The 22,495-nt window shown below is 37.9% G+C and overlaps 1 protein-coding gene across 1 annotated transcript in view; it reads left to right on the plus strand.

Annotated features, from left to right (window-relative positions):
* The first annotated feature begins 316 nt into the window (after window positions 1–316).
* HOOK1 (hook microtubule tethering protein 1) overlaps window positions 317–22,495 on the plus strand; it is a 29,424-nt gene continuing 7,245 nt past the window's right edge. The window contains exons 1-16 of the mRNA XM_042807444.1: window positions 317–439; window positions 6,232–6,317; window positions 8,506–8,578; window positions 8,896–8,946; window positions 10,403–10,535; window positions 11,460–11,527; window positions 12,776–12,838; window positions 13,750–13,833; window positions 16,693–16,859; window positions 17,527–17,667; window positions 18,964–19,165; window positions 19,909–20,019; window positions 20,263–20,350; window positions 20,440–20,500; window positions 21,112–21,252; window positions 21,894–21,981. Of these exons, the coding sequence (XP_042663378.1) occupies window positions 389–439; window positions 6,232–6,317; window positions 8,506–8,578; window positions 8,896–8,946; window positions 10,403–10,535; window positions 11,460–11,527; window positions 12,776–12,838; window positions 13,750–13,833; window positions 16,693–16,859; window positions 17,527–17,667; window positions 18,964–19,165; window positions 19,909–20,019; window positions 20,263–20,350; window positions 20,440–20,500; window positions 21,112–21,252; window positions 21,894–21,981 (1,608 nt within the window). The 5' untranslated portion in view covers window positions 317–388. The remainder of the gene's footprint in view (window positions 440–6,231; window positions 6,318–8,505; window positions 8,579–8,895; window positions 8,947–10,402; window positions 10,536–11,459; window positions 11,528–12,775; window positions 12,839–13,749; window positions 13,834–16,692; window positions 16,860–17,526; window positions 17,668–18,963; window positions 19,166–19,908; window positions 20,020–20,262; window positions 20,351–20,439; window positions 20,501–21,111; window positions 21,253–21,893; window positions 21,982–22,495) is intronic.

Below are 22,495 nucleotides of genomic sequence, written 5' to 3' on the forward strand. Positions count from 1 at the left end.
CCGGTGCGGGGTCGCGGCAGGGGCTGTACCCACGGACTCCCCGGCCCACGCTTCACCCCGGGGATAGATGACACGCCGATTCCCTCCCGCTCTGCCCACAAATCCCGGCCGAAAAGCCCCACAGAGCCGCGGCAGCCTCTGAGGGTAACCGCCCCCGCACAGCCCGCCCCCATCCCTCAGCAGTACCTCCCGTGATTGGCGCGAACAGCTACCACTCCTCCCCTGTGATTGGCCACAAGAGCTGCCACTCCGGGCGCTTGAGGGGCTGGGCGGGCGCGGGGTTGCGGGGTGGGGCTGGTTTGGCACGTCAGCGCGCTCGGTCCATCGGGGGTTTACGCAGCCGCCCGGGGTGGCGCGGGGCGGGGGGGGGGGGGGCGCGGCCGCCGCCATGGAGGCGAAGCCGGCGGAGCTGCTGCTCTGTGACAGCCTCATTCTGTGGGTGAGTGGCGCGTGGGGGGGCCTCCCCGGCGGGCAGAGGGGCTTTTCCCCTCAGACCCGCGGCGGGAGCGGTGCGAGGGCACCTGTTGGCCCTGCCGGGGGACGGCCGGAGCCTGAGGGAGGCGGTGCTCGGCGGCGGGCTGGGGGTGCGGGCTGCTGCGTGGGGGCTCGGAGGGGCGGGAGAGCCGCCCAGGCGGCGAGCGGGCAGAAGCCGGGGTTTGGGTACGAGTGTGGCTGCGGTAATGGGGCCTGCGTGGGAAACAAGTGTTTTTACAAGCGGTAAAATGTTCTTGAAGACACCCTTGAAGTGTGCAAGCGGTCGTTTGAATAGCCTGTAGGCCAAGGGAGTTCTCCAGCAGTGGCTTCAATGTGGAATCTGCTCAGTAATTCATAATAATAAGTATATGCAGTTAGTTCGAATTGACAGGCGCAGAAACCTCAGAACATTTCATTCCAGCTTTCAGTGGGTTAAAGCATTTATTAGTCAGGCGTGGCACACCTCAGTGTCTGGTGTTGCCAGTGCAAGAAGCACGTATTTAGACTCACTTAGGTTGGAAAAGACCTTTAAGATCACCAAGTCCAACCGTATTTGTTCAGTTCATCCATCATGCTTGCTTTCTTTTTATCCCTTGTTCTCTCCAAGTTTCTTCAGCTTGTCTGTAATTCTGGTCTTGCCAATGCAATATTTTTGGTGAGAGTCAACTCTAATAAATAGAAGTTTTGCATGAAACCTTGGCAGGGAAGGCCACAGTTACCTAGTGTGAAGGGTTTCTCTAGAAACAGCAGGTGTTTTGCCTATGTGAAGGGTAAATCAGGGGAAGAAGAAGGTATTTTAGTAACATTGTGGAGAGCCAGGAATGAAACTGGTGAAAATGATGTTCCTTTTGTTTTCTGTAAATGATAATACAGAAGTCTTAAGGAGTTAAAGGCTGCAATAAATCACTGAAAAACAACTTCCTCTTTTCTTTTCCTCTCTCCATTTTCGTTTTAGTGACCTTGTGTCCTTCCAATGTTTTGTTAGTCCTTAGAATTTCAGTTGTCTTGTGCTCACCTCTCTGGAGTTCAATATCTTCTGTCATTTAATCTGTGCATACTTTTCTTTCTCTTCTGGGCTCTTTAATTTTTGTATTTTCCTCTCGGTAGTCAGGTAAGAATAAATCCATCATGATTCAATTACAAAATAAATCAATGCATTCCTGAACTCTGTCTCAAAATTCTGTCAGCTGTGCTGAACTCTTTTATAATTTTTACAATTTCTGCTTAAAATATTTTAAGCCCAATTCTCATTTTTAGTGTTCTTAGTGTATATCTGTAATTGCATTATGAACCTTAAAGAGTATGCTAAATGACCTTTTAACTAGCCTTAAACTGCAAGAGCCTTCTGTAATGTCATTAATATAAATGCACATTCAACACCCTGTGTTCAGGTTTTCTGTACTACACAGTGCAGATGCATTGCCAGATGCATCTTTTTAGATTTAACACCTTGTTTCTCAGACCTAGTTTACAACTTAGTAGAAACCGATTGTTAACACTAAAATATGTTTCAGACGTTGTTTCAACTTGAACTTCAGCCTGAATAATAGGGGGGGAATGAAGTGCTGTATATCTGAAGAGAAACGGGTTCTGTAACTGTGCTTCTAAAGGTTTCTCAGTTTATTTAATCATTAATACAGCGAAGAGATGCTTGTGATTCTCTGTTTTGCTGCCAGATCTTGGTGGGGTTTTTTAAAAGTTTATTTTAGCAATTTCTATATTAGAAAACATGTGTTATTCAGAGAAAAAAGAAAGTTCGAATAAAAGATATCTATTGGTTCTGCATCTCAAGTGTCATTGAATTTAAAGTTTTGAAAATGTTGCAGGAAAAACATTATGAAGTTAGATTAGATTATAGGAGTATATGAGTTTCCAAGGAAAACAGACTTAATATCTCTTAAGATTGAACTCGCAAGTCTGCTGCAGCAACAATTTTCGAAGTCAGAAAGACAAACTTTAGTTAGTGTATGTGAAGTAAACCTTAATATTTTCCACCTTTGGTTAGGAGTGGAGCAGTCAGAGTAGCAGCAGTAGGCCTAGTGATGCAGTAGAATCTTCTGTGTTGGTGCCACTACAATAGGTGTTCTCTTTATTGTAGTGGAGAAAAAGTTAGTTGAATGTCTTTCAGTACTGTTCCGCTCTGAGGCTGCTTCTATCTTTGCCTCCAGAGACTAGATGTGGAAAAAGCTTTCTGGTTAAGATGTACCATATAATAGATATACCCGTTTGGCACTGGCAGCATTGGTAATGTTAACTCTGTCCAATGGCTGAATTACTCTATTAATATTCTGGGATTAAGAATGGGAATGTTTATTGTTACTTCAGAATCTCTTTGGGTAACTTGATAATCTGGGTATAAAATGGAGACCCTCAACCCTACATCATCCGGATGAAATTGAGGGCATACCTTTGCAAGAGTTGGATAGGTTGATTTCTAATGGGTAATGTGAACACTCTTGTTTCATCTGTGACTGTCTGGTGGTATATCCTTCAGCAGCTCTAGAGAAAAAGGTGTTAAGTGTTACATGCTACAAAACTAAATTTTCAGATGTATATTGTGAGCATAATGGTTGTATGTCTGAGATAAAAATACTGGCTTCTCTCGTAGCAGCAAGTGTCAGGGTGCATTTAAACTGGATTCACAAAACGGTTTTCAGCATGAGTAGCAGCATGTCCTTGGAGCTATATTTAGTAAAATTTACCACATGTGGGAAAAAAATTGACTACTGCTACAGACCTAAAGTCTATGGCTGCTTCTACCGACCTCTTCCCCAGGCCTATTACTTTCATTGGTTTTGCAACTACAGTAAAAATGTGTTCTGAGGAAATGATGGGGCTGGCTTGGGGTTTGGAGGACCTATAATTAATAGTTCTACTCTCATATAATCTCTAGGCACTTACATAACTTTTAAATACATGGAGAAACTAAGACTCTCCGTCCTGCTTTTTGCTTAATTTTAATTAGCTGTTTCTATTCTGGGAGGTACTGGCATAATAAAGCAGTGTTGCATGGCACGGGGTTTTCTAAGGCTTTGTTACCTGTGCTCTAACAGGCTTGGGCGAAATGGTAGCACTTGTAGTTAGCAGTTTGGTTTACAAAGGAGTATATCCAGGTGGCAACATCACAATATTGTGCCATAAAACTCTGAGTTCTGGTGTGCTTAGTCTTACCTTGTAAGCTTCTGTGCCCGTTCTTGCCTTGGCATTAAGGTTGCTATAGTATTAGAAACCAGTGATGTCAATCACAGCTGCTTCAGTTTGTGGTGTTCTGCTTAATCTTTTACGTAACCTAGGAGGGATTACTGACTTCACACTTGTAATACAGGATTTAAACCCCACTCTTTTTAATTGAAAAGCAAATAAAAACCTGCCTTACTCTGCATATTTTTCTCTTCTTGCCTTGATTAGACTCTTTTTTGAAGCAAGAAAACAAATATTCATAGTATACGGTCACTCTATAAATGTAGAGTGGATGGTAGCTACCTCAAATTCTCACAAAGGAAAACTGCTTTTTCGCCACTGCAGTCCAAGTAGCCCCATTTCTCAAACACACATGACAAAGTCATTCAGCAGTGGTCTCTGAAGAACCTTATGTTTCACAGGATGTTTGGGAAACCCCTCTCACAGACGGACAGATAATTTAGGGCACTGTAAACATAGTAAGCTTAAGAAGTCAATTTTTGCAGTGGACAGAGATTATAAGGATCTCTTCCTGCTTCCATCCTATTCCACATATACATCTTTTAATAGTATTAACAGCAAAATTTCTCCTTTCTGTTTTATTCATCATTGTAAAGAAGGCTTCTGAGCTTAAAAGAGTTGCTGATGAGCTCTTATTTTCCTGAGTAACTATGTGATGAACTGATGTGTGGAAACAGTTCTCTGACCTAGAATAGTTAGTTCCAAGCTGATTGTTTTTTGGGGAATAAAATGTTGCAATTATAATAGCTAATTCTGTCAAAGTGTTTGATATAAGCTTGGGGATAGTTTCAAAAAAATACACGATACCCAAAACAGAGAAAGATTTTTAACATTGAGGTAATCCCATCCTACAGATCTTAGATGCAGGAAAACCAGAAAAGAGAAAAAATGACTGTCCTCATGGGAAGTATGGAAGAGCTCCTGTATGAGAAGTGCCTGCACAGATAAGGACTGTTGGTCCTGGGAAGGATGCAGTAGGAGGAGACGGGTACGGTAGAGGTCAATACAGACTTGAGCTCCTGGAGAATGCAACTGGGGGAAGAGTCTGTCCACCATCCACACAAGAAGTGGGGGAGATGAGGTGAAGCTGGCGGGTGACAGGTGCTGACAAAAGCGGATATCCTGCGGAGTGTCTGGGTGCTGACTTCAGGGCTGTAAAAAGTGCCTCAGCCAAGTTCATGGAAGAAAACTTCATGGAGGAGTGTTAAGTAGCAATGTACTGTCTGTGCTCCAGGGGTTCTCAAAGACACAAATTCCTGGAGCCTGATGGAGTATTTTGCAGAGTTTGCAGTCACTTTTGACAGTCTGGAGTGATCTGCGAACTAGAGTACCTCAGTGTTTTAAGGCTTTATACATGAAGCAGTCAGAATTGCAGGCAGAAATTAGTAGGGCAGCGGAGGAGCTGTCTGTGGATGTGTAATAAACTAGTATTATACATCAGGTTGATGATGGGGTTCTTATGTATAGAGCTGTCTGCTGGGTGTTTATTGCAGTGCTCTGTAGGCATATAGACGTGTTGAAGTTATTAATGTAATTTGAGTTGCTTTTGGAGAAGCTAGCTGCAAAACACTTGAGCTATTAGATTTTTTTCTTTGGGATCAGAGTTGCATCTTGTCTGTGTAGTCCTACTACAAAGGGACTTTAATTGTACTTGTGCCTGGAAGCACCAGTTAGAATACAAAGATTGCATATAACAATTCATATAGAATAGACAATCTATTATAAAATGCTTCCATCTGTAATTTGGTTTTGTAATAGATGAGAATTGTGAAAACTGGGACTTCGTTGCTTAACCTTTAGGCAGAAATATGTAGATTGAGTAAAACTGCGTTCAGCCCTGTGTTTAAGTACTAGGTAGTGTGATGCTTGAAAAATAACAGGAAAATATGTATATATAGTAAATATAATTACCAACAATAATATATGAATAAAATATGATTACCAGGAAAAGATGTATAACTTCATGTTATGGTAAAGTTTCTTGGGTTTATAGCTGTATTTTGAAGTTGCATATTTAAATAGAAACATCTTCAGAGTAGTTTTGGAATTCCTGAATTGCAAGGAAATATATTGCCAGTTCACAGGACTTGAAGTAATTTCAGGGGTCTGTACTGGTGTCATGACTTCTATGACTAAATGCTTGTAGTAAAAGAATGGATTTCTGTGTTCACCCCTCCCAACTTCTGCCCCTTGTTCTGATGCCATTTTTTGTTTAGATAGCTGTCTTTCCAGAACTAAGCATTTGAGGGATGAATAAATATGACTTTAGTTTCCCAAATTAGTATTCCTCATCTGATTTACAATAGAGGGACTAGCACGAAAAAGCGAGGTGTGGTAGTACTATCTTTTTAAGTTACTAGTTATAATCAGTAGGCACAAGTATTGAGATAATTGGGTTGGCTTAAAACCTGCATAGTTCAAAAACAATTTCGGCTGCTTCAAGTTGAAAGACATTTTGCTAAACGCTCATGCCGGGAAGAGGAAAAGGAAAATGGTAACTAATTTCCTGTCATCCTGTCTCCTGAGTGAGAAACACAATGTTTTTCCCTGTTTTAGTTGCAGACGTTCAATACTGCTGCACCTTGCAGAGATGTTCAAGACTTGGCTAATGGGGTTGCCATGGCGCAGGTGCTTCACCAAATGTAAGTTGATACTTAAGTTCAAACAAGAGGTGTTTAGTTTCTTGAGGTTTTTGTTTGACATACATAGTTGCTTTTAAAGTAGACAAACTTAGAGTGAACAGTTTATAGCAGAAGATAAAATATGCCTTTGTATTGTTTTGGGGATGATATAACAGGTGAAGAATAATGTGATAGAATGGAGAAGGTGATGAAGAGATATTCTAATACTGTACTGTTACATTCATACTTAAAGGTAATTGGGTGAGAATGATACGATCTCTTTCACTTTTCCCATCAACATTGTTTCCGTGGGTATCCGTGCTTCAGGCAGTATGTTCCTTTTTGGAATGAGGAGCTAAAAGTTCAACAGGCACGTCTTTGTGCTCTCTTCCTCTTGGGATTGCTCAATTAATTCAGATTTAAGTTCTAGGATTTAAACGATAATTTACCAGTTGTTTGGGAAAAAAGAATTGTGAAACTTCAATGGCAATTTTATTTAAAAAAATAATAGTTTGTTAATCAAAAGCAGTCATTCCTATTTTACTGGTGTGATGACAAAAGGTACTGGGTGGTGTGACACACTAGTTTTGAAATTTGAAGTTACTTCAGAGGGTTGTAACGTGAGCCTTTTATTGAAACAGTATCATGCTACAAGTCATCACTGCAATTTTATTGTTGTTGTTGGCTCAGATAATAAAGGAGAAGTCTGAATTGCCATCTCTTGCTCAAACTATATTTTTGATTACTAAGAAATTACTTACATCACCACCACCATCACCAAAAAAACAAAACAAATCAACACAGAAACCCCCCTGTCTGCTTGAAAAGATTTCAAGTGTGCTGTGTGAAGACAGAGCTCGCCCTTTTCCTAGGATGTGGCAAAAAGTGATTTAGGATTGCTTAGTGAAAATTCACTGAGGGTAGCTTCCCATGTGTTTGTGGTACTAGGCTGCCAGAGGCTTTGGGCAAACTTCTTTACAACCAAGTTGGTTGATATGCAAGTGGAGATGATAATAATTGTCTTTCATTAGGTGCTTTGAGACCAGTAGTTGTGGTTTAATCCCAGCCAGCAACTAAACACCACTCAGCTGCTCGCTTACTCCCTCCTCCCGGGTGGAATGGGGAAGGAGAATTCAAAACAAATAAAACTCATGGGTTGGGATAAGAACAGTTTAATAATTGAAATAAAAATAAAATACAATAATAGCAATGAAAAGGAAGAGAACAAAAAGAGTGAAATAAACCCCAAAGCATACAAGTGATGCACAATGTGATTGTTCACCATCTGCTGACAGATGCTGAACCAGTCCCTGAGCAGTGATTCACCCCTCCTAGCCAACTCCCCCTGCTTTATATACCAGGTGGGATGTCAAGTGGTATGGAATATTCCCCTGGCCACTTTGGGTCAGCTGTCCTAGCTGCATCCCCTCCAGCATTTTTGCTGTCAGGGCATGAGAAGCTGAAAAATCCTTGACCTTGGTATAAACACTGCTTAGCAACATCTAAAAATACCTGTGTGTTATCAACTTTATTCTTATACTAAATCCAAAACACAACAGTATGCCAGCTAATAGGAAGAAAATTAACTCTACCCCAGCGGAAACCAGGACACTGGTGAATAAACAGGACAGTGTAAAAGTTAAGATATTGTTAGATATGCTGTGATTGTATTGTTCGGCAGCAGAGTGTGTGTAAAACACCCCCTCAGCAACTCATCCTTATTTATGCCTGCAAAGTGAATTTACTTCTGCCCAGGGGAACCGAAGATGTAGAAAAATTATGAAATGCCAGTAGTTTAAAATGTGGTGTTTTTTTCTTTGTAAGTGCCTTTCAGAAATTGTAGTGAATATTGGAAAATCCAAATGTACAAAAAACGTCAGCAGTAGTCCAAAGAGGATGTTTCTTTACGTTATTACGATCACTTTGTCAGGTATAAAAATTCAGCATGACAGAGGCCTTCACATCCTTGTGTTCCTAGCTGTAGCTAGCTCGAGCATGGATGGAAATTCTTCCTGCCCCAGAAGGCGGTATCTTAATGCAGCCAGCAGGATGGGAATTTCCTGTGGCATAGGCATAACTTGCAGTCTCCAGGAATTCATGCCTCATTAGGCACTGTAGTCAAACATCTGATGATTCAGTACTAGGAATATGGTATCTTATTTATTTAAGTCTGTGCTTATTGATGTTTTGTAATTTAATTTTGTTTCAGAGACGTTGCTTGGTTTGATGCATCTTGGCTAAATCGCATTAAAGATGATGTTGGTGACAACTGGAGAATAAAGGTATTCAAAAACGCGAGTTAGTGGGGTTGGATAGTGTGTCTGTCCTGAGAATGTATAGCTGTCCAAAAACTACAGAGTTAAGCTCAGACTTTTTTAGGCTAATTTAAATGAACTTCAACTGTCTGCTGATAGTTCAAGTGTTTTCCAGTATTGTTGCATGGAGATTTTTCCTTGTGATATTTCTCTTCCACTGTCACTGTAGGGTTCTCTTGTAGAGCTAGTATGTAAACATTTTAAAATAAATTATTATTTAATTTCAGCAAAATTAAAAATTTTAATAAAAGCCTATAACCTTATCTTTCATGTACAACAATTAGTCCAGTAATCTGAAGAAGATACTGCAAGGAATTATGGACTACTATCATGAGGTATGGAAAAAGCAGCAATTTTTTGTTGTTTTAATAATTAAAGATTATGATTATTGTCCATTGTCCTCCTTCACCTAGGTTGTTTTTTTTTTTTCTTGGCAAAGTAATTTATTTTAAGGACTTTTTGGTAGAAAGCATATGATAATTATCTGGTTGAGTGGGAGGTCTGAGTGAATACAAAATTAATTTGAGCAGGTGTATTTTAGATAAAACCATTGGAGTGTAATCTGGAAACAATGTCTGTCATTGCCCAGGTGAACGTCGTAAGGACTGAGCTGCAGAATCCTGTTGACTTTCTGTGTGCATTCATATCTGCTCTTGTCTAGTGAAGTTTTAATCCTTTTGTACACAACAGAATAGATTTGGCAACCCTAGTTTAGGTTTTATGATAGTTGCTTGGAAGCTGGGAGATAAGCTACGAATCCTCCTGGGCATAGTAAGGATTACAGTTTGTTCTCTCATGCAGAATGAGTATGTTAGGTGTGAAAGGGTGCTGTATTCTGAGATTAGAAAAAAGAATTGCTGAATTTTGTGTGGAGCTTGATTACAGTCCGGTAATGGGTATGGTATAGAAAAGCTTGCCAGATCATCTTATGGTCTCATCTGGATTTAGTTGTGATACTGAGTGCCAAGCCCTTCTGCGTTGCCAGGACTGAGGCTTTCTGGCAAGCCCAGAAATAGAACTTCTTTAGGGATATGAGCAGCTTTTTCTAAGAATTGGGGAGAAAGTGAATTTGGAAGCATTTTTAATTCCTTTTTTTGCTATGTTGGTAGAAGAAATTAATTCTCTCATATTTGAGGTCTAGCCCAAGAACTTATTTTTGTTGCTTTTTCTTGTATAAGTGGTCGGTTAACTAAACCCACAGTTAATAGACTTTAAGAGGTTGTGGTTTTGTCAGTAGTAGTTTATAAAACTCTTACCAAAGTGCGTAACTTAATTGCACTAAATAATTGCTAGGTGTTTTGCATATATTTTTTAATGCTGTCTACTTCAGATTAAATTTAGTCCTATTCAAAGAAAAATCTGAGGTGCCAAGTATGGTAAAGGTCATTGACTAGCAGTGGATTGAGTGCCCCTTCCCCCAAAGACACATCCACACTGAAGGGTGGAGACAGATTTGGAATGGTCCTTGGTGGTGCGAGAGGGGCCCTATGTTTGACATCTGAGTTTCATGTGAGAAGCCCTGTAACAAATCAGTTAAGAACATCTGCTTTATCTAAACCTCTTTAGACTTCCTAATATGATACTGGTATTTATGTACTCTCTGATAAGCCAATATTTTTAGTATGTAGCTCCACATTTAAAGTTTAAAATCTTTCCCCTCTGTAAGTTTTACAGCAACATTATCAGTAGACCATTTTCTCTGGATGGCTTACCAAGTCCAGATTTCTTACATGATACCAGATTTTCTTATACAAAAGTAGGAGTCTGCTTTCTCTCTTAACTTTTTTTCAGTTCTTGGGTCAGCAGATTTCAGAGGAGCTTATTCCAGACTTGAACCGGATATCTGAGAACTCGGATCCCACTGAGCTAGGCAGGCTTCTGCAGCTTATTTTAGGTTGTGCAGTCAACTGTGAAAGGAAACAAGGTACGCACTACCTTAATCTGTCCAACAAACAGCAGACTGCCTCAGGTGATTGGTGGAAGAGATGTAAAAACTTTTCTTTCTTACACATGAAAAAGTCTCTATTACTAATATGTTGCATGCCTGTTCTGAAACTGGAGTTCACTTTAAAAGTGGAAAATCTATGGGAAACTTCTGTGAATAAAACTCAAACTTTGCACAGTGTAGGTTTAAAACTATAGTCTGAAGTTTATGTTGATTATTCATATCTGTTAAAATACGTACCAAGACCTTTACTACTCAAATGCAAATCAAGCAAATTAAAATAAAACCTTGTATTAGAAACTGCCTTTGGTTTGTATGCAGAGGCGTAAGACTGAATTAGTTGAGTTTTTTCTCCCCTTACTAGAGCTAATGCTCAGTGCTCTGATCGCCAAGGAATCCTCAGCAGGATTGGATTAGTAGAATAGGTGAAATTCCAAAGTAGTCTGAAATGACTGCATCAAATTGTGTTTGGGAAGTAAACCATCAGGCTGCACTGGGTATGAAGATGCTAGCAATTACTTTTTTCTATTAAGCTTTATTTATGAACTCGGTTGCTTTATTTATGAACTTGGTGACTTTTTGGAAAAGCTTATGTATCTACATAAGTAGATGTATATATGAAAAAAGAACCATGTAAATACAGATGTCTTAATCTTCTGCTCTATTACACATAGCATAAATTTATTCTCTTGAAAGATAATAATGTCTTATGCTTATCTGCCATATTACTGGATAATAATGTTGTTAGTTAATGGTAGTGCTCTGTACAAAAAGAACACTACCTGTTTCAAAGACACTTTATACAGGATAGTTTCTTCTGGATCATTCTGCAAATGTGATGTCATGTTACTTAAGCCATTAAGATGAATATTGTCATGCATCACTAAAAATTCTTTTTCACAGAACACATACAAAATATCATGACCCTTGAAGAGTCTGTTCAACATGTTGTCATGACTGCCATTCAAGAGGTAAGTAGTAATTCATAGACTAATGCTGTCAGCTGGTAAGTCTGGATATCCATTTGGTGATCTTTGTGAATTCTTTCACCCAAGCAAAGGCAGGAAAGAGCAAAATTATGTTCCAAGAGGCCTCAGACCCCAACCAAGGGGTTTCGATTTTAGTCTAATATGCCCAAACATAGAACTTGTGGAGACAATAAATGTTTAAGATTTCTTATTTCACATGAGAAATGTATCTAGTTGCCAACTGCTGATTAAACTGGAGTCAGGTTCTGAAATTTCTGTCACAGTGCTGTAGTCTTGGACTCAAACTGATTGTAACTGTTTGTGAGGCTACACTGTTCTGACAGAGCATTCCAGTGTCTGATTTACAAACTCCCAGCTGCATCTCTTCTACTCTTGTCATGGTGTGCTCGCCTTGCTATCTTAATTTGTTCTTAGTTGCATCATTTTAGTGATTCAGCTCACAGCATAGCTCTACAGTCACATCTGTGAGCTTCAGGACAGGGAAGCAGAATGTGGAGGGGTGCAAAAACTAAGTGCTGACTTATAAGAAGGTGTAATGTGTACTAAGTGCTGACTTATAAGAAGATGTAATGTGTAATTGCACCCTCATCAAGGTAACAGTGGAGCTGTAATAGACTTTAAAACTTAAATTTAAATTGACTGTGTAGTCTTTAAAGCTATCAGTGTCCTATTGGGAGAAATAAATCCATAAATGTCTTGTTTGTTGTATTCTAACTAATCAAACTTACTTTCCGAAGAAGGTCTAGACATAATACTGTAATTCTTGAGAAAGAAGTAAAGCCCTATAATTGTTGACAAACATACTGTGTACATCTTTTTACTGGAGATCAGTGAGAGCTATGTTAATGTTCCCATTGTTTGCTTAATGGCAATTAGTGTGACAAAGTGTGATAACTGTTAAATTAAGTGAAATCCCATCTTCTGGTTTACTCCATTTTAATTTGTCTAGGGGTAGCAATAACTTCAGGAGATCAGGTTCATCCATTAAGATGTTACTGCTAACTTGGTTAATTTGGGGAGGGGAGAGGTAAAAAAAAAGTCATCTTACCCTGGATTTCTTTAAATCCTTTACCAGCCATGAGGTGTTTTTTTTAATTGTTATTAATCTGTTTTGCTATATTGAAGGGATGAAACACATGGTGGAAAATACAACTGGTACTCAGTGGACAGTGAATTTACAGATATGTAACCTCTAATTTAAGCTTCTTTTCCTGTGGCCTCTTTCTGTAGCTCATGAGCAAGGAAATAACCGGTCCTTCCACAAGCGATGCATCAAGTGAAGTGGAAGAGCAGGTAACGGCCTGATATTTGTTGCTGTTGTAGTTGAAGCCTGAACAATAAGTTGGTATCTTGCCACCCCTTAAATGAAGAGGAGTGATGCTCTTCCTCTCCAATTCTAAAAGTTAAAATAAAATAACCTCAGCAGTGAATTTCACTATTGGCTTCTGTCTGCACAAAGTGCTTGGCCTGTTTTCCATTTGGAGCTGATGTGATTAAACCATACTGGTTCACAAAGGGCAGAACAACATACTGATGTAGGCAGAAAATATACAATAAGCTAATGCTATTTTTCAGTGATAATTAAGTGAAAAGTTATATGCTATTTTATAGCTTCTTTAAAAAAAAAAAAAAATGCAGTGACTGCTGTGTCATCTTCCTGGAAGGGATAAAACTGGCCAGCACAAACATAGATTGCAAGAAGAGCTAAGCATGCCTCAAGGTTCAATCATGTCAGGCTAAACAATTCAGGTTATTTTGAAAGGGTCATCAAAATTCTTGATAGCCTGAACGCTACAAGGTGTTGCGCATAAAATGAAGTTGTCTTTAAAACTATCTGCCCATAAAGGGGCATCACTATTTGTGTTCTGAGACTAAGGGCGTTTGATTTAATGGGAACCAATTTTGAAATTGTGACATCATGAATGTTCCTGTGTTTGGTTTTATTATCCTTTTAGCCTGAGTTGTGTTGAATCTGGATATAACTTTGAGTTTCAATAGTTTGTGTTGCATGTGGTACTCATTTGAAATGAAAGTGAAATTAACAGAGATCCTGATCTAACAGTGTATATATAGGTTTCTGTGTCAATATGCACCTAGTATCCTTCTTAAACAATAGGTGTAAGTAATTGAGACATTTTGGAAGCTAGAACTGTGAGTACTTTGGATATGGGCCAGAATGATTGACTGTCTTATTTTTTTAAAAGCTTAAAAAAGCTTTGGAAGATCTTCAGGAAGCACTAGCAGAAAAAGAAGAGTTGGCACAAAGATGTCAAGAGCTAGATTTACAGGTAAGAAACAGCAAGTCAGTTATTTCTTTAATATGTAGTGGTGCTGCTTTTTAAGATACAGAAATTCTGAAGGGCAAAGTGACTTTTGTATTTATTTAAGATTCTATGAGAATTCCTAGCTGTGGGGGAAAAAGCAATCATACTGTACTCCAAAATGCAACTACTGGAACTAGTTTTCTGATGGAAGTGTAAGCTGAGAGCTGAGGTCCTGTGCCAACTGTTAAGTTGAACATGGTTTGGTCTGCTAGCTTTGTTTACCCTTAGTAGTAGGTAGCCAACAAAACAATGTTATCATGGCTTTAAAAAATGCCCATTTAGTTTTTAGTCACTGCTTCCTCTAGTCTTTTGAACTGTGTCCAAGAAATCGAGTTCATGTAATAATCAGTCATTAGATTTAATGATGCTATTTTCAGTAGGAGTTGATGAAAGACTAAAATTTGAAGTTTATCTAAAATTAACTTTCTACTACACAGTTGCAACATGGAGGATATTTCAGGAAATAAAAATAATGGAAACTAATAGGTCATTGCTGACGTTTTCAAACCACACTGATAATAGGCCTACTTTTGTTTTGAATGGATGTATAAGTTAATCGAGTCACTCTTTAGAAAAAGGAGAGAGGACTTCAAAACAATAAACAGGAACTTGCATTTCAATAAACTTTTAAAAGGAAAAAGAGAAATAATTCATTTGTTAACCCTAAATCTGATTCCTCTATTTCTCTTTTATGGCACTATAATCAGAGAATAGAAAGAGGTTTGTCTGCTAAGGCAGTTTATATCAGATTTGCTTCTGTACAAAAAGAATGTTTGGGTGGCATCTGCTTAAAGGATCCAGAGTGCTATGCTGTAAATGATGTAATGAGGTAATGATGACTGAAAAAGTAGAATACCTTATACATATATATATACATATATATATATATATAAAAATTAAGTTGCTCGTAGCTAATTGTCATGCCCAGGAAGCTGTTGTTAGAATAGAATTGATATTTCGTTTCCTTTTTACTTGAGGCAGTAGTAAGGCTTCCTAGTGAAAACAGAGATCTAAAAATGCTTGTGAGCAGAATCTGCAGGAGAAAAATATTTCTTTTAAATCTTCAAGAGGATTGATTTGACAGCTGAACTCGCAGATTACAATTATTAAACTTCAAAAAATGTGTCCACTGTTCAAAAGCTCTTGCTTCTGGAGGTTCTGGGATAACAGTTTAATTGCACTTTTTGCTTCCATTGGGAGACTTGGTATGTCTCACTGGAGCAGTCCCAAGCTTTCTCCTGTCTCTCACAAACTTCTCTTTTCAGTTTTCTCAATTATTGATGGGTTTCACAAGGCCAGTTGCTCATAACATAGTGTGGGCCAGGTGAAGGCATGAAGGTGTTTGAGGGAAAGGTACTGCTGAGAATAAACACATGAGTGAATGACACCGTAACTCTTTAATACTGTGATATGTTTTTAAAATATCTCTTCATAATTTGTGTTGACTTAGACGCCACTTCTGTTATGCTGACATAGAAAAGAAGAAGAGAAAGCTTTCAGAAAGGAACTGAGGAAAGATGAAGAACTTGCTCTGAGTTGTGTGATAGTTTTTTGGTTTTGTTTTAAAAGTCTGAAATGGGTATTCTTTTAACATTATTCTAAAAGTGTGAATGTTGTGCATGTTTAAGGAGTGGCTGAACCCTGAACAGGAAGTATTATGCTGAGCAAGGCTTCAATTTGCGCTCTACTCACAGGTGCAGGTGCTCTGTGTGCATGCATATAGTAAAGTGACATCTGGTATGTGAAAAGGAGTGAACTTAGAAAAGCCAGCACCTAATGAAGTGGGACATTAATTACTGTTTTGTTTCATGCATCAGTTTGTCTGATAGACTTTTAAATTGTGATCACAAACTGTTTCTTAATATTGCATACTCTAGGTTGTATCTGATGTTTAATAATGTCACCATGATATGTTTTTTTTTTTTAATTTTATTTATTTGAAGCCATAATATTGACTGACGCTTCTCATTTAAACTAATTCTTAATAAATTCACTTGTAAGGTCTCAGTCTTCCTTGATATTTTCCAAGAGTATAAGAAAGGTAGGTTTTCTTTATGATTCAGGAAAACATAACCCAAAAAGCATATTGTCCCTGTTTAAACGCCAGTTAACTAACACATGTTACATGCTCTTATGTTTGACAGGATATTAAAATTAACACAACAGCTTTCAGTAGAAAAACTTTAAAGGTTCTATCCTCTTAATCCTTCCCCATTTTATGGCTGTTAATATACTTACTGTTTCAATGAAGTGTTGTATTCTCATTTGCTTAGCTGTGAACACTTTCAATATCAAACTTGTTTGATTGTTGCAAAAAAATGCATGCTCTATATGAAGCTGTCTAGGTTTTTTCTTTTGCGTGTGTGCTTACTAGCTTATGGCACCTGAAACGGCTTCTTGCGCAACCATTCACTGCTGAGCGCACGGCAGTATTGTGTTAGTGTGCTAGCCAGTGCCATCCTGCTTTTTATTGTTAAGTATAAGCAAGATGGAGAGTACCTTTACACCAATACATAAAGTTTTTTGTACGATGTCCATGGTATCCCTTTTAATGAAAGTACCAGTTTCTCTCCATATCACACTGTCTGCCTTTACCATGGTTTCAGTTACAAAAATTTGCCTTTTTATAGAGGGACTTTAGTGCTTCATAACTGTCATACACTAAAGCATCTGTATGCTCAAGTATGCTATGTAAATTACATTCTAAAATTTCTATACACTCAACCTTTCTCATAAACTAATTTGCTGACGTACTGCTGTCTTGCTGTAGTTCTTTCCAGCTGGACAGGTCTTACAGTGTTGATACTGTTTTATCTGCACTAGGTGGCTGCCCTCCAGGATGAAAAAAACAGCTTGATGTCAGAAAATGAGATTATGAATGACAGGCTAGAGCAATTAGATGACACTCTTGATGATCCAAATACTGTGGTTGCAAAAAAGTATTTTCATGCACAGTTGCAGCTGGAACAACTGCAAGAAGAAAACTTCAGGTATGAAATGATTTTTCTCAAAAATTCCTTGCTTGTCATGTCAAATATATCCTGAGATTTTCTGGTACTCTTTCAGGATTTTCCATCTCAAATTCTTTTGATAGAAAAGCTTTATAGTACTGTATTTTAAAGATTTTAAAGATAGTTTTTTAAAAAGAGAAAGAAACTGTTACTTGTTCTAGAAAATGTTATACTTCGGAAAAGGTAATGGAAGGCAGAAAATGAGTGCTGAAATGATTTTTGTGTAAACAAAAAACAACAAAAAAAACAAAACAAAAAACAAACAAACAAAAAAAAAAACAAAAACAAAAAACAATCCAACAACAAAACAACCCTAGCCCCCAAGCCCCCCCCAAACCCACTGTATCTCTTTATTGCACTGATTTCTTTTATGTATTAGTCTTTATCCTGGTGATCCCTACAGGGATAAAAAAATTGCTTTTCATGAGATCCCTTGATATCGATAACAGTAGATTTGCAGTATAAGATCCTTTATGATTTAACAAGTAGACAATAAAACATTCCATGGTTACTGTATCATTTTTCTGGCTACTTACATCAATAGGTTTCCTTTGTCTTATTATTTCTTTTTGGTAGTTTTAGCACTAAATGAAAAATGTGTAATAACTATGAGTTCTTAACAGAGTTCCTGGTTTTGATCTGGTAGGCTTGAAGCTGCAAAAGATGATTATCGTGTCCATTGTGAAGACCTAGAAAAACAATTGGTTGAACTGCAACATAGAAACAATGAACTAACCTCTTTGGCAGAAGAATCTAGAGCCCTGAAAGATGAAAATGATATTCTTAGGTATGTAATAGAGAGTGCTCCCCCCTCACATGTTAGGAGGATTTAATGACTAAACCCAAGGCTTTGTATTTAACAAGATTTTTCTCTGAGGCTTTACTTCTGCAGATAGATATTATCTGAATGAGATCTAAAATAAATGTTGGGAAAGGGCCCCTGACAAAACAGAGATGGAGTGCAAGCTTTCAGGCATAGCTGCTATTGTTTGCATAAGAATAGCAACGTGAAATTTTTCTGTGAAGCAGGATTAATGACTACAGAAATTATTCTTCTTCATGTGGGTTGGAAATTTGCAGTTCTGTAAGAATTAGTAATTTTTTGGGGAGGGGAGGGGGGAAAGGGGAATTCTTATTTAAGGGGACATTTATGTTGGCAAGAGGCTGTCTTTTCTGATTTAGAAAAGCATCTATGCAGCTTAAACTGACGTTACTTTTGGTGTCAGCATTCTAGGCTACATTTAGTTTAACAACGTGATTAACAAAATGAAGATGAAATGCACAGTAACTTTAATGAGACTTTAACATAACATTCCAGCTTGTGTAAACTAAATTAAATACCAGACCACCCAAGAAACATCCAAAGTAAACCATATTGCAAAAGCAGGTCTGCTATTCATAAACCAGTATGAATAAAAGACATAAAGAAAAGTGGTTTCAGGTGTTTAACTTATAGTGGTTCTTAAATAACATCTGAAACAAATCTTAACTGTAGATTTTCTTCCATGATTTTCTTGTACTAGCTTCTATTGATATGAGATGGCATATGTTAAACACGGATATTAAAATTAATTTGTATATTTATGATCCAAGTGTTTTCTTGCCATATAAATTTTTGTTAATGATCATCTGGTAATTCTGGGTCATATTTGCTAATGATCATTTTTGTAGTGCAGTTGCATTCTAATTATGTATAACCCCGCAATGAGAACATCTGTGTTTTTCCTTACCAGGTACCAGTACTTTTAGATGGCTATCTAACACAGGATGTAGTGGTGCGTTTACATTGCACCCCACAAAATCCCTTAGATATTTGGAATATTAACCCTTGCTTGTACTTCTGGCATATAACTGTCTCCCACTTAAACCTTGTGGTGATTTCAGTTTTTATAAGCAATTTTTGCATAATGCAACTTTTGCATTGATTATGCATTTGAAAATAAAGCAATAAGATTTAACTCTGCTGTTCAGCATGTTGCATCTCTCTTTGAAAATAGCTTGAATATGCATGAAAGCAGAATTTGACTATTTTAATCTTTTGAATAAACATATTCTTTCTTCTAATTCCTGTTTATACTTTAAGGACTACTGCAGACAAGGCAAGTAAGCTGGAATCAACCGTTGAAGTGTATCGTAAAAAGCTGCAGGATCTGAATGACTTCCGCAGACAAGTCAAATCTCTGCAGGAAACCAACATGATGTATATGCACAATACAGTCAGTCTGGAAGATGAGCTGAAGAAAGCAAATGCAGCACGTGCCCAACTAGAAACCTACAAAAGACAGGTAAGGCTGCATCTTTACTTAAGATTTTACTTTTTCCTCAGATAGTTGTCTTAATTAAAATAGTTTTATTTAGGTATGTTTCAGTGGAAAAAAAATGAGCAGCTTAATTTAACAGCCCACGGGCTTAACTTGTATTGTCCCCTTAGAATTTCTTATTCGTGAAAACTCCTTCGTACTCTGCCATTCACTTTCTGGATTTCCATGTTTATTAAACCAGCAAGCCTAACTGTATTTGCCCTCTCAACTAGTTGGTTGTCCATGGTTTGCAGGCTGTTCTTTACTGTAACTGAGGTAATTTGTGTGCCTGGGAGAGGTGGTGCAGCTATTACTGGGATCACTTGTATGTAATATTCTTAACTTCTTCATGGAAATTTATTTTAAACTGTAGAAGTTTTATTTCAATTTCACTTATTTCAGTAATAATTAAGAGGTGCGGGAGCTACATAGTAAAAAAAAAAAAAAAAGAAAAAAGAAAAAAAGACAAACCAAAACCAAGTACAAAAAAACCCCCACAAACAAACAACAACAACAACAAAAAAAAAAACAACAACAACAAAAAAACCCAACAACAACAAAAAAAAAGCCCCTAAACACACAGGCCCCCATCCCATCTCTCCTCCCCCAAGCTTGGAGGACCAGCAGTTTATTTTGGCTGAACTGGGCAGGAGTTAAGGTCTTAACATGGCTTTTAAAGGTAACATCTTGCAACATTCATGTGCTGAATATAGTCTTTTTATGAAAAGGTCCAGGAGCTTCATAACAAACTGTCTGAAGAATCAAAAAGAGCTGATAAGCTAGCATTTGAAATGAAGCGCCTTGAAGAAAAACATGAAGCTTTAATCAAAGAAAAAGAGGTAAGTCTCTTCAATGAGAGCACCTAATTTGAACACCTAATAAATCTCTCAAATGCTCTGCTTGAGGAAAACCTACCCATAAGCAGTGCTACCATAAAAATGAAGTTTAGAGCCTTGTGTGTGTGTATACACATATAAAACATATCTTTGTGTGTGTGTGTGTCAGTTCTATTCCTGATTAATGTTGTTTGATCTTAAAGTGGTGCAGTATGACTTAATTCCACCTCAAATATATCTTCTTAGAGACTGATAGTACAATGTGATGCATTAAAAGAGACAAATGAAGAGCTCCGGTATTCACAGATGCAGCAGGATCACCTGACTCTAACAGGTATTACTTTATTTTCAGAGGTATTTAGGTTTAAATTAGTGATTCCTTTAAGTTTGTTAAATTACATTAAACTTCCCATGCAATTTCAGGTGCATCCCATGTTAAAAGCCATGAGAATCTTGCTGCTGAAATTCTGCCGGTGGAATATAGGTAAGACAAAAAGATTGAGGTTGTTTTGTGGTTTTCATGGGTGGGGCATAATATTGTCTCTGTGAAAGTTCAATATTTTTAGCAACATGACTGTATCCTACTTCTCTTTTTCCCTCCCTGATGCTTGTCTGGATCCCATGTAGCTGTTATTAACTACTTCCCCATACTATAATTACTTTTGTGGTTTTTCTTAAAAGCATATCAGATTGCTGTATATAAAATTTGGCTTGAAACATCCTCTTTAAGGAGCGAAACAATTCTTATCTTGCCACTGGCAGACAGAATAAACAAATAACACCGCAACTAAGAACAGCTAAGAGCTAGCAAATGTTACTTTTGAAGTGTGACAGAGTGGAACATAAAGGCACAATAAAATCTGGGTTTGGAGTAACTTAATTTAAAATTTTGTTCATATCTCTTAACAATTATTGTGATGTTTGAAAATTTTTATAAAAATAAAAAAATGTATTCAATAAAATAAAAAATTGCATTGTTACCCCAATTATATGCTTAAGCAGAACTTGTTTTGCTGACTTCAGGGTTGAGGGAGGAAACAGGAATAGTCACCTTTTTCTTAATTAACAGTGACTTTTTTGTTGGTTTTGATTTAGAGAAATGTTTATTCGGCTGCAGCATGAAAATAAGATGCTTCTATTACAACAGGAAGGATCAGAGAATGAACGTATTACAGAGCTCCAGGAACAGCTGGAGCAAAAGCATCGGACAGTGAACGAACTAGAAACTGAGAAAAGGTGATGGGTGAAACAGCATCTTAAAACATAGCAAAAAGTGATTTCTGGACCTTCAGGGTGGCCTTGGTGTTTGCATCTGTAGCGTAGGACTGTGCAGGAAGCCAGTTATCCATTTTGTTTCACCAGTGTAATCATTAATGGAGGGTTATGAATCAACCAAGAAAAGGAAGTAGCTTAAATGTGGTGTTGTAAAATGTGGTAGATCCATGTGTAGGGTACGGTGAGGAAGGTGTTGCTTATAGGGCACTCTTCTTAGCTGTGATTCTTGGTAGACCAGGAATGGATGTAAACTCTATTTCTAGAACTATAAACTAATCATGTTGTAACGCTGGGATATGGTATGAATTTCTGTATTGGTTAATGAATGCTGAAAGCAGTTTACTAGGATATAGGAATTTTTGGTAGTTAAGTTTTCTCAAAATTTAAAGTGATCCTAGGTCTTTCATTACAAAATGTTTAATAAAGCTGCTATGTGTTTGTTTCAGCAGAAGTTCAAGTCAAACTAAAAGCATTTGAAATCAATTTCTTTGTGATTTAAGCCCCCCTGAGTAGACCTTCTAAAAAATTACCATCCAGACATGAAACAATCTGTCTGTTATGATCTATTTATATGGGTAATAACTGTTTTTTCTTCCTAAAAGGCTAAATGAAGAGCGTATTGGGGAGTTACAGCAGCAGATTGAAGATCTGCAAAAGACTTTACAGGAGCAGGGATCCAAGACTGAAGGAGTAAGTGAAAGTTCAGGCTTCTTGACCTTGAAGACATCTTACCAGTTTTGTTTAAAATCTTTGTGTAACATCAAGTTCTTTGTTTAGATGTGCCTCCTCTTTTTCAGTGTGTCTAGTACTTATTCCTAAGAAAGCAGGATCATGGTTTTGTGCTTTTCTTGTTTGGTTGGTTGTGAATTTTTTAAAGTTTAGTCTGAGATGCACTGGTTTATGCAGTAGTAAGAGTAAAGCTCTGAAGCCCCCTTGGGTCACCCAATGCTCCCTCTTGCCCAACCTGAACGCACAGATTTTGAAAGACCTTACAAGCAAAGATCTTAAACAATTGAGGCTGTTCAAGGTATTCTAAAAACTCTCTCCTGCCTGAAAAAAACTCCTCCAATTTAGGTAACACCGACTTGGCTCCAGTGTTTGCAGAGCAGATGAGTTTAGTCTCTGTAGTATAAGAACCCATGAGACCCCCACACCAACTGCATTTAAATTGAAAAGCTCATGTTTTGTGTGATTCCTTCCCCTG

This window comes from Tyto alba, unplaced genomic scaffold (assembly GCF_018691265.1).
Source record: "Tyto alba isolate M040663 unplaced genomic scaffold, T.alba_DEE_v4.0 Super-Scaffold_1000006, whole genome shotgun sequence".
Lineage (NCBI taxonomy): Eukaryota > Metazoa > Chordata > Aves > Strigiformes > Tytonidae > Tyto > Tyto alba.